Source organism: Dipteris shenzhenensis, chromosome 4 (genome assembly GCF_047967505.1).
Source record: "Dipteris shenzhenensis isolate YYH24624 ecotype China chromosome 4, Dip_SZ_1.0, whole genome shotgun sequence".
Taxonomy (NCBI): domain Eukaryota; kingdom Viridiplantae; phylum Streptophyta; class Polypodiopsida; order Gleicheniales; family Dipteridaceae; genus Dipteris; species Dipteris shenzhenensis.
In genome coordinates, this window is record NC_141599.1 from 58797607 (window position 1) to 58809821 (window position 12215).

A 12215-nucleotide genomic window follows, 5' to 3' on the forward strand; every position below is an offset into this window, starting at 1 on the left:
GCTGGAGTATATATTCTTGCAGAGTCGCCAGCCGAGTTTTTTTCGGAAAACAAGAACATTGCGGGTTTCGACAACGTAAGCCATAAGCCGGCTCTCGTGAAATTGTTTTGGAAGTAGTGGAGATTGTAACATTTGGTCTCTTTGCCTGAATATGTCTCTTAGCCTGGAAAGAGTCTCTACACAACAGTGAGAGAACTTGTGGAGAATGCTCTTGATTCTGCCGAGTCCATCGCGGAGCTTCCTGTAATTGAAGTAACAATGTAAGGACAGCACATTGTATCTTATTTGGAGCCTGGTGAATCGTTTGATTCTTTTGGTTCTATTCTAGAAAGCATTCAAGCATCAAAGCCTGAAGTTCGGGCTGAATTTTCCATTTGAATGCTATATGTTATTGCTGATAAATTTTTTGAATTCCCTTGTGATGAATAGTGAGGAGATAACCAAGTCAAAATTTAATACTTTGATTGGTCTTATGGACCGGGAGCGCATAGATGCTGAACTATACGATGATTATGAGACAGAGAAAGCAAGAGAAGTGCGTTCACGCTCGTGTATAGACCTTAACTGTTAGCATGCATGGATATGTACTGTTACAGTTTCTTGTGTATGAGTCAAAGTGCCAACTCTTTGCAGAAGCGTCTTGCTAGAGAAGCTAAAGAGCAGGAAAAGCAAGCAAAAATTGCAGCAGCTGGGAAAAAGGTGAAGGAAATTATCACCAGCAAAGTTTCCAAAGGTCGTGGAGAATCTTCGGTTTTTAAAGTGACTTGTAAGGTATGCTTTCTGTTTTCTTAAAATTTGGGGATGCTCTACTTGAGATCTTTGTTCGTTTGTTCAATTCTGAAGGTGTAACATAATGTTAGCGAGACATCCATGGAATGCACTTTGTATCTGTTACGCCATTATTCACTTTAACAATGGGTTTTTCAGTCATGATACATTGATTGGAGCTGTCATATTTTTAGTTATAAATGTTCTTTACCATTCAATTCCTGAAATCCTGTGACTGCCTTTAGCAAGGCATTCCCTGTCCTAGCTAATGAAGCTTTTGCGCCTTTTTTTTACATACATTGATTGACTAAGGTACACTCAAGTAACCATTGACGGCCCATTTTAATATTTTGGGCGAGTTGAGTCATGATTAATGCAGGATAATGGCAGAGGAATGGCGCATGATGATATTCCAAACATGCTTGGCAGAGGTAACACTTTATAGATTTCTTCATTTGGTCATCCTTGGCAGGCATTTCCTTTCGATAAATATTTAATTCTGCATAGCTTGCTTCATTTACTTCTCCCCTTGGTATTTGGCTTTGGCTTGTGTGATGCAGTTCTCTCAGGGACAAAATATGGATTGAGGCAGACTCGAGGAAAATTCGGATTAGGTGCTAAAATGGTATGCAATGTCCCCACGCCTCCCTCCCCCACAAGCCCACCCCAGCCCCTCCCTCACCCCACCCCCCGGGGGGAAAAAAAAGATTCAATTATATTTTACTTGCGAAATTTCATACAATGATTCGCTATCGATAAGGGTCTTGACAAAATGAAGGAGAGTGGTTGTTTGTGGCCTGCTTCTTAGGTTTCAGCATACCACCTACGGGAACTTTGAAGCACCGCTAACCACCACTGGGGTGGACTATACAACTAGAGGATTCCTCAATCCATGAAAGTGTAGAAGGTGCTTGCAGAGCCTTGCAGAAATGTGTGACGGTTTGAAGTTCTTCTGGAACCTCCTTGTCTGTGCTTGCAGATCAAGGGTAAGGTCTAGCTAGACATTCTCTAGGGTGGCTGCAAGAGTCTAGTCCTTGTCACTAGGCTGCAACTTGCAATCTAGGTATTCAAGGGTGGGTGAACACTTGCCAAAGTTGCATAATGAGCTTCATTGTGCACCTCCAAATGTTGTGGGTCATCAAGTGTCACCATAAGTAGTGTTGTATAGAATCCTGGCTCCTCCGTGTCACCATGACATTTGTCTAGATTTTGGGCCCAGCTTTGGTGAAATTACCGGCCATGGGATATCTAATTCTTTGGTTATTAAAGTCTTCTAAAGACTGCAGGGTCTATGAGTAGGATAAGAGGGTCTCGGTAGAGTGGCTCTAGTGGTGGTCAGTGCCGTGGCGACGGCATGAAACTGTTCTAAAGTGTTAACATTGGTCAGTATGTGTGGTTTGCTGGGTTCTTCTAGCTGTGGCTCCACATCAGGCTAGTGCCATTGTCACACCCATCGGCTCTGTCCGTGGCCTGGCGAACATGGAAGGAAGATCCCCAAGCTTGATTTGAGTTTAGTGGAAGGGAAGCTCGAGGGAATGAGGCATGTTTAGAACGGTTGAACATAAGCTGAAAACAAAAAGCGGAAGCTGATAGCCCATTTTTCTTTCAGTTTAGAAAAAAGAATTAAATTGAGTATGCATGTGCTTTCGAAGTAAGGTTTTAATATTGCATCATTGTAGGATAGTGTAAGTGATTCCTTTAGTTTTTTACGGTTTAAATAATTTCATCCATCTTGTCGTTCTTCCATCTATCCATTCATTTATTCATTCATTCATTCATTCATGAATGAGAGAGAGAGAGATTTTATTCCTGTTTTTTGGTCTCTTTTGTTTCTTGATTTGTTTGGTTATTCTTGCTAAGTCACCTTCTTCCTTTCTCATTTATTTCTTGTTATCTTTCCTTTTTTTTTTGGACGTATTTTAGTAAGCACCGGGTTTGTCCAAGAGACTCCGCGGGTCTTTAGAAACCCAATATAGCTGCTTATACTTGGGCGCTGATGACGACATAAGCATTGCTTTGCTTGCTAAAATATGTCTACCTTTAGGTTTTTTTTTTTTTTTGGTTAGCTCAATTTTCTTCTCTTCCATTTTCTCTTTTATTTTGATTGTAGAATGTTGGACTTTAGATCAACAAAAATCTGAATTTGTACGATTGGATATATTCTAGTCTTACAAAGGTATATAATAGTGATCTGTTACATCTTGTGAGAGAAAGTATTACAAAGTTGTCATGTATTGAGTACTTGTTGGGCTAGCTTGTGGCTAGACCTAGTACCTTGTTGCGATGTTCCATAATCTCTTTCAAGATTTCTGGGTGGCTTGCTGCCCCCTAGCTTTCTCTGATGTGTGTGTAGGCTTTACATCTCAGGATTACATGTTCATTTTCTTCTTCCCTTGTGGGGAAGATTTTGCAGGTTCTTTCCTCTCTCGGGATCTTGGATCTTGCCATCTACGCCTCTCTACCTTGAGATCATGTGAACTAGTTCTGATATTCTGTGTCTGTGAGAGAGAGAGAGAGAGAGAGAGAGAGAGAGAGAGACGTATTAACGTCTGCGGAAGGCCTTGCGGGCCTATGGGACAAAGTGCAAAGTACACCAAATGGAAAACCTCATACAAGCCTCAATTGGCTGGAGCAAAGGGCGCGCTAAGATTCATGCTGAAATAAAGAGCTCAATAGCTCAAGAAAAATGAAGTACAGAACATTTGCTATCTGGAATAGACTGAGAGTTGGAACTCAGAAACCGAAACCCGGCACTGTGGTGGCTCGTCGATGAGCTGTGAAAATGTCTCAGATCTGCGTCTGTCGGGCTGTCTCATGCTGTGGTGGGGAAGGGGGGAGTGGTCTCCTCGATCTCTGAACCCGTTGACCTATGCTCAGAGTGACCCCTTGTCTCGGGTGGTCACCTCTGAAGAAAGGTGTGATAGGCCAGAGCTCAATAAATTGTGCTCTAGTCGCTCTCTGTGTCGCGGGTGGTCTCTGCATCCCTCTCTCGGTAATGCAGATTGCCCGCATATCAGCTAGCTCCTTCTCCACTTCGCTACGTCTTGGAGCTGACTCAAATGCATAAAAATCTTTGACACCGGTGTGCCCATGTGGCAGCCAATCTGCTGCCACATTGCAGTTCTCTTTCTACCCTCTCTTCTCATTCTCTCAGGGCATGTCATCCTCCCCCATGTCTCCTTCATATGGGGGCTCACAAGTGGGGAGGTGACCCTCGTATTCCAAATGGTTTGAGGCAGTCAGAAAGCTAGGTCCCTTGTCCTAATATTGTCTGCTTCAAAGTGTCTGATTGTTTATTTGATATCAGCACTCTGGACTCTTCCAAAGCTGTGAAGGTTGGGGCTTTTTCTTGAGCCATGACAGCCTGAAACTTCAACTTTCGACTTGCTCCTACCCAAAGCTCTCATAAACATTGATGTTTCAAATTAAAAGATGATGTGCTTCAGGCTCAAAGATCTGGAATTTAGGAGAGATTCGCCCAATATGACTCATGTAGCTCTACACTCAATTTAACGTAGGTTGTAGTGTTGAGTTAGAGCTGTATGTACCTGCATGATGTCTTATAATGTTCCAAGTTGTACTAATGAGTTGTACTTGTACAGAGATTCCTGTTGCAGGCTCCCTTATCACATAACAATTTAACTGCTGGAGCTTTTAGAATCAAATGCTTAGGTCATCTATTTGTGTGTATGTTATGTCTTCATTGTTTATCTTTAAAGGATACGTCTAAAGTGTCTTCCCTTTTTTTTCAAAAAATAATTTTCCAACCCATCTGCCCTCATCATTTGTTCAGTGTAGATACACATGTGAGTGCCTTTTGTTTTATAAGGTTTGCACAATTATAGCCTGCTTTAACAAACATAACTGTATGTTTCTTTCCTTTGGATTATCATGCAGGCTTTGATCTGGGCAAAAATGAGCACGGGCTTACCCATCGATGTCTTGGCTTCAATCAAGGGAGAAAACTTTATATCACATTGCATCCTTGACATCGATATCCACAAGTATGCCAGAACACTATACCTTTTGTAACCATGTTGTGAACATTGACAGCTCTCTGAAATACATTTACAAGAACAAGTACAGTTCCTCTTATGAAACTTGCTTTTCTATTGTTGTGGTGTATTACGGAATTCCATTCAGGAATATTCCGCATGTTCACGTGCACGAGAAAAAAGAGAATGCTTCAAGGTGGCACGGAGCTGAAATCCAAGTGATTATCGAAGGCAACTGGACTACATATCGCGTATGGTTCTGTTGGAGCCCAGCTATTTAGCTGCTACGTTAACAGCGTTATTTGGTAAAATATAATGATTCTGTGAGTTCTGACATTTTGTATTCTGTTTTATATGGTCTCTAGTCCAAGATTATCAGCTATATGCGCCAGATGGCCGTGATCACACCTTATGCTCAGTTTCTTTTCCGCTATATTGCAGAGACTTCAGAGTAAGGTCAATTCAAAGATGATCATAGCTTCTCAAAGTTTCTTTTTTTCAGAAAGCTTCTAGAAGTTTCTAAGTTAATTCATTTTCCTTCAGGGAACCATAAAATGGATGCTTCTGCACTGGCTAATTTGCACAGATACTGAACTTTTTATGCTTTTAAATCTTCCCATGCAGCAAGAATGTGACCATCCAGTTTGCCCGACGAACTGATGTTATGCCCCCTTCACCTGTGGAAACTAAATACCATCCATCTGCGGTTGATCTTCTCCTCATCAAGCGGCTGATTTCAGAAACTTTGAAGCAGAACCTTCTTCAGTTTCTTCAGCATGAGTTTACAAGTATCAGCAAATCATATGCTGAACGCCTGATTGGTAATCTTTGAAGCTGGCTTTCATTTATCAATTCAAGACATACATGTACTACTTTTTTTGGAGTAAAGTTGTTGTACAAGGAGCAGCACGTGAACGTCAGTGGTGCTACATCATTACTCATCTCATTTTTTAAACTATGGAATATTATAGTCAATTTGAGAGGTAGCACAAATTGTTTGAAGGGTTCGATTTATGTACAAAAACGCAAGTCATAACCACTTACCTATTCTACAGGGTTTGCTAAGGAGTTAAATAGCCACAATAGGTAGCATATGTGGAAGGCTTACTACTAGATACGTAGAAATCTTATCAACCTCTTTAGATGGATCTTCATTTGTAGATTCGTAAGTATTTGCGAGAGCAAATCCTTCCTGAACAAAAGGTGAGCAAGAGTGAACAAGAGAGTGAGCTCAACGTAAGTCTGCTGGATAGTGGACTGAAATGAAGTTTGTACAAAAGAGAATTTTCCTTGTTATCTATCAATCTCGTTTTGAGATCCCTCGGTCTCAGTAGAGGGAGACTTTGACGAGAAAGTGAGGGGTTTTGTCTAAGTGACAAAACCCTATCTTAACCACTAACCGTAGTTAGGGATTAGACTGTGGTTAGGGGGAAAAACCTCAAAGAGGGAAAGGTGCCCCTAACCCACTTATTACATTACATTGGCCACTGCCTAGAATATGATAATAATTCTAACACCCCCTTGCAGTGCCAATGTGGTGTACAAGGTCACTTGATCAATCACCAAAAGGAGATAAGTTTAGGGCATTGCGAAATGCCTCAAACTTCTCATGTGGAAGTGCTTTGGTGATGTTGTCTGCAACATTGTCATGTGTTAGACACATAGATCATACTGATCTCCCATGCATGCATCTTCTCTCTGACATAATGATAATGAATCTCAATGTGCTTCGTGTGAGCATGAAACACATGATTCTTTGCCACTGCTATAGCACTCCGACTATCAGTGACAATTGGAGAAGGACCCTCCAATAAGAGACGAAGATCAGCGAACAAACGTCGTAACCAAGCACATTCAACTGTCGTCGTGAAAGCTGCCCTATACTCAGCTTCACTTGAGGAAGTAGCCACTGTAGATTGCTTCTTGCTCAGCCAAGAAATGCAAGCTCTGCCCAAAAAGAAACAATTACCACTAGTGGATTGCCTGGTATCATAGTCTCCAGCCCAATCTGAATCACTGTAAGCATGCATCTGCAAGTCACCCCCCTTGGGAAACATCAAGCCATAAGACTTTGTGCCTTGTAAATAACGGAAGGTGCATTTTACAGCCTGCCAATGTGTTGTCTTTGGGCTGTGCATATATTTGCTCACCTGAGATACTGCATACTGAATATCAGGCCGTGTATTGCACAAATAGATGAGGCATCCAACAGCCTGGCTGTAAAGTGTGACATCCACTGATTCACGTGCATCATACATAGTAAGCTTCAGCCCCGGCTCCATGGGAGTGGCTATAGGCTTACAATCATGCATGTTGAACCTATCCAAGAGCTTCTGCACATACCATGGGAGTGGCTATAGGCTTACAATCATGCATGTTGAACCTATCCAAGAGCTTATGCACATACTTGGATTGAGACATAACGATGCCATGCTTGTCTTGTATAAACTGGATCACCAAATAAAAATTTAACATGCCCAAATCTGTCATGTGAAATTCAGCTTTCAACTCAACTTGGAAATCTGCAATTATTTCCTCATTTGACTCTGTGAGCAACATGTCATCTACATAAAGAATGATGACCAAAATACCTCCCCCATCCTTCTTGATGTAGGGGGTGCTTTCCGTGGGACTATTATGTAACCGCTTACTTGCCAGAAATGCATCAATCTTTAGCCATAGAATCTGGCCTTGCTTCATCTCCATTGACATAATCCCAAAGATGTCTGCCAACCAAGATGTTGTGAACCATAAAACTCCACAAGGAGTAGTTGATGCCATCCAACTTATCCTCTTGTGTGAGGACTCCAAACACGTCATTGGGGTTGTTCTGAGCCATTTTTGCCAGATAAAATAAAAAACACAGCGAACTGAACAAGTAAAATCCCTTCTTGGGATGCAAAATGCACAACCAAAGTCTGCCAAAGAAAATCTGCCCACAGTGACAAAAACTGTCACAGCCTATCAAAGGTTCGAAATGCACCACAATGCTCTACAAATGCCCAAAAATCTGCAAAGAAAATCTGCAAAAAGTGGCAAAAGTCTGCAAATAAACTCACACTGAGTCCAAAACTGCTTGCAAATATCCAAAATGCTCTTTCAAGTGCCAAATTGCATCCATAATGCATAAGCCCTAAATTTTTGCAAGAAATCGCACCTGAAAGGGACAAATGAACTAAAAGCCTCAAATTTTGCAATTATCTGCAAAAAACTGCAAAAGCCCCAAAATTTGCCTGCAAGATTGCAAGCAGAACCAAAAAGCCCCAAATTTTTGGACCAGGTTCTGCAACCTGACTGCAATGCCTGCAACAAAACAATATGCCCCAAATGCGCAAGAATGCTTGTTAAAGAACACCTACAAGAATTCCTGTAGAGAAAAGAACTTGCACAGAAGGCCTTCTTCCACAACTCGTGCAAATGCACGGAGATGAGTACGGACTCCTGCAAATGTACGGAATGCATGACTGTGTACGGATGTCTGTACGGGAATTGCACAGCAAACAGTATGGTTGATTTGATAGGAGTGTACGGAGCACGGCGTGCTGATAGGAGGTGTATGGAACCCGCAGTGTACGGAAGCAGTTCGCACGTGCGACGTTGATGCAGTACGGACGGCGGCGGGAATGAATGCTGCAGGTGTACTGACTATACGGTTGTACGGAATGCAGCAGTACGGGGGTGTACGACGATGCAGAGTTGTACGGATGGCAGCACAGATTGGTACGGGTAGGTAGTACGGATTGTACGGACGTGAGGTCGCAAGTTGGAGCTGAAGTACAGGAGCTGGAGGTAGTTGTGAAGCAAGAGCAAGAGCAAGGAGAACCCACTCTAAACCAAATGTGAACAAAAGTTGAGCAAGAGAGTGAGTTGAACGTGGGTTTGCTGAATAGTGGATTGAAATGAAGTGTGTACAAAAGAGAAGTGAGGGGTTTTGTCTAAGTGACAAAAACCTATCTTATCCACTAACCGTAGTTAGGGACTAGACTGTGGTTAGGGGAAAAAACCTCAAAGAGGAAAAGGTGCCCCTAACCCACTTATTACATTACATTGGTCACTGCCTAGAATATGATAATAATTCTAACACCCTTTGCACTAACCTTGTCACAAAGATATCAGATTTGGGGATTTAAGTAGTTGGGGTTCTAGTTTCTAGGTTAACCCTTTGTAGGCTGAGGTTATTTGGATTGAAGAAAGGCCTTGGGAGAGAGATATCTTCCATTCAAGGTTTTAGGGTTGATGGACCAAGGCAGAAAGATAAGCCGTGAATGATACTTCACCTTTCAGTGCAAGGTCATTGTGAGGAAATACAAGCTGCAATAGAGGCATCTCAACGTATTGTATCCTCCTTTGTTTTTTATTTTCCTACCACTTTATTTTTATTTGATAATGGTCTTCACCATCCTAAGTTATACAAGATACAAGGTACCATTTGTTCAGCATTTGTCAAGACACATGTGAATTGGCCTAGGAGGTAGACACGAATGAAAGCCAATGTCTTAAAAGGATGGAGTTTGGGTTGTCACAGAATTGGAGGCTGTTACATTCTCATGTACTTGCAAGTGTATGCATGATTCACCTCCCAACCTTTTGTGTGTAGAGCCCCTGCCGACGTTGCTCACTTGGGAGAAGGCTCGGTAAACCTTTAGGTTCTTAAGTTTGTTTACACTTTCCCATCATTTGGAACATCCTTTCCGTCAACCAAACGTTCTTGCGTTACTATATGAAGGCTTTTTCTTTATGTCAACTTTGTTTTGGTTCATGTGGAAGATCAATCACATCAATGAGAACCTTTTCTCCCACTAGATTTGTTAGAATTATAGATATAATTCAGCAGTGACCAATGTAACTTAATAAGCTAGTTAGGGGCACTTTTCCCTCTTTAAGAGGTTTTTTCCCCTAACCGCAGTTAGTCCACTAACTATGGTTAGTGACTACTAAGGTTTTGTCACTAGGACAAAACCTTATCTCTCACTCTTTCAGTTGTACTTTCACACTCTTCTATTGCAACTAAGCTCTCAGGCTTTCAGCTCTCAGCTCACTCTCTTGCTCTCTCTCTCTCCCCAAATCTTACATTTGGTATCAGAGTGGGTTCAAGAGCTCCGTGCTTCCTGCTCCCTTCAGCTGCTGCTGCACCTTCGCCTCCATCTCCAGCCCAACAACTTCTTGCTCCAATTGTTCGTCGTCCGTACAATCTATACGGACTAATTCCGTACAGTCCTAAAACGTACCTGCCGTACCTATGCGTACATGCAGTACTTGCACGCACCTGCACATACCGTACCTGTTGCTTTCGTACCCGTTGTACCTGCAATCTCGTCCGTACTGTACCTACGACGCCCTGCCATTCGCCATTTGTCATCGTACAGATCGTTGTCGCCGTACTGCACGTGTAGCGCTGCCTTCCGTACTGCTCCGTACAGCTTGTCGCCGTACGCATGTACTTCGCCGTACTGTTTCGTAGATCCGTACCTACGTACTGCAGATCTGCTCATCCGTACTACACGTGTGTTTCCGCATGACCGTACAGTCCACGACGGTACACTCCAGTTGTAGAAACCGCACTTGCAGATCTGTACCTGCAGATCCATACAGGGTTTCCTTTATCTACCGGTGATTCTTGGTAGGCATTCTTGCAGTTCTTCTGCAACATTTGCAGATCTGGTGGTATTTGTGCAGACATTTGCAGTCTTTTGCAGTCATTTGGGTATTTTCAGGTTCGTAGTTGCTTGTGAAGCAGACATTGCAGGCAGATTGAGAGGTTTAGCCCAAAAATTTGGGGCTTTCTGCTGAAATTGCAAAATTTGGGGCTTTCTATGCTTTTGCCCCTTTCTGGTTGCAATTTCAAGCTCGAAATTTGGGCAGTTTTGCAGTACAATTTCTTGCAGAAATTTGGGGATTTTGTGATTACACTGCAATATCGCAGTGAAATTTGGGGCTTTTGCAGACAGAGCGCAATTCTTGCAACATTTGAGGCTTTTGAACAATTTGCCCCTTTCTGGTTGCAATTTCAGGCCTATTTTGGGGCTTTTGTGTTGGGAGAGCAATTTTGGAGATTTCAGTTCATACTGCCTTTCTTGAAGTGTTTTGCAGCACTTTTGGCAGATTTTGGAGAGTTTTTGGTGCTTGGACAGATTTCTGACAGTGAAAGTGCAGAAATCTGAGTTGCATTTACAGCCAGTGCTTGGCTGTGTTTTTTGGGAGTCGTGCATTTCATTCCGAGTAAGGGAATTCATTTTTGTATCTGCTAAAAACTCTTTCTCAGATATGGCCCAGCAAAATCAGAATGATTTCCTGTTCGGTGGTCTTTCACAGGAAGACAAGTTGGATGGTACCAACTACTCCCTATGGAGTTTTATGGTACGCAATATTCTGATTTCTCGCAATTTATGGGATTATGTGAATGGGGATGAGATCCGACCAGTAGGTATGGCACCTAATACCCTTCCCCAGCAAGGAGGTAGAAGAGGTCGTGCACAGGGTGCAGTTGCAAGACAAGTTGTTGGTGCAGCTATGGCCACTACTCCAGAGCAGAAGAGATGGGATTCACGGGATGCCTTAGCTTTGTCATGCATCTCTCTTTCAGTGAAAAGATTTATCATTCCGCATATCCGGTGGTGTAAGACCTCGAAGGCAGCGTGGGATATCTTAGAAAGCATGTATGCAGCCTGGAATGATGCAAGGGTATCTTTCTTGAAAAGAGAGTTAAGTAATACACATATGGAAGAGGGTGACTCCATGTCAGTTCACCTCACAAAGCTACAGGATCTCAGAGAACAATTATTGAACATTGATGAAATTATTCCTGATTCAGAGATGATTACCACCACTCCGAATTCTCTTCCTGAGTCTTATCTCAGCTTTCGTACCTTGTTGAACTTATCATTGAGGGGGGGTGCAAATCCTCTCACTTTTCATGAGTTATAGGACTTTTGCTTCAGGAAGAGCAAACCAGGGAAAACTTGGCTTCACGTGCAGGTGAACAAGCTATGCTCTCAAAGTTCAAGTGAAAAACAAAGGGACAGGCAAAGACATCAGTAAATCAGCCTTTCAGTGGGTCAGGACAGCCTTCACAAAAGGCTAAAAATGATGCAAGTAAGCCCAAGAAGAAGGGTTTTTGTCATTACTGCAAAAAGCTAGGTCATCACATTGCAGAATGCAAGAAAAGGCTTGCAAAAGAGAAGAAAAACAGCTCTGGTATGGCTGTTTCAGATTCAGCTCCTCATGCATCTGACAGTGGGGATGCTGCAGCCAACTTTGTTGGAGAGGATTATGCCTTCTTATCTTGCATTTCAAATTCTAGGCTGGTTGCTCCAGATGCTCGGGATAGTACAGCCACTTGTAATGATGATACATATGCTTTTTTGACTTGCAGTTATGATCCTTCCATGGATGCATCAGCTTTCAGTGTCAATGAAACACTGAATGCTTGGTATTTTGACAGCGGTGCCTCCA

The 12215-nt window shown here is 42.5% G+C and overlaps 1 protein-coding gene across 1 annotated transcript in view; it reads left to right on the forward strand.

The window, feature by feature from the left end:
* The window catches only part of TOP6B (topoisomerase 6 subunit B), a 73301-nt gene that overhangs the window by 257 nt on the left and 60829 nt on the right, over positions 1 to 12215 (forward strand). Inside the window, exons 2-11 of the mRNA XM_087373255.1 lie at positions 23 to 75; positions 163 to 260; positions 430 to 535; positions 634 to 771; positions 1148 to 1199; positions 1329 to 1393; positions 4666 to 4772; positions 4912 to 5014; positions 5129 to 5214; positions 5388 to 5584. Coding sequence (XP_087229381.1) covers positions 23 to 75; positions 163 to 260; positions 430 to 535; positions 634 to 771; positions 1148 to 1199; positions 1329 to 1393; positions 4666 to 4772; positions 4912 to 5014; positions 5129 to 5214; positions 5388 to 5584 — 1005 coding nt within the window. The remainder of the gene's footprint in view (positions 1 to 22; positions 76 to 162; positions 261 to 429; positions 536 to 633; positions 772 to 1147; positions 1200 to 1328; positions 1394 to 4665; positions 4773 to 4911; positions 5015 to 5128; positions 5215 to 5387; positions 5585 to 12215) is intronic.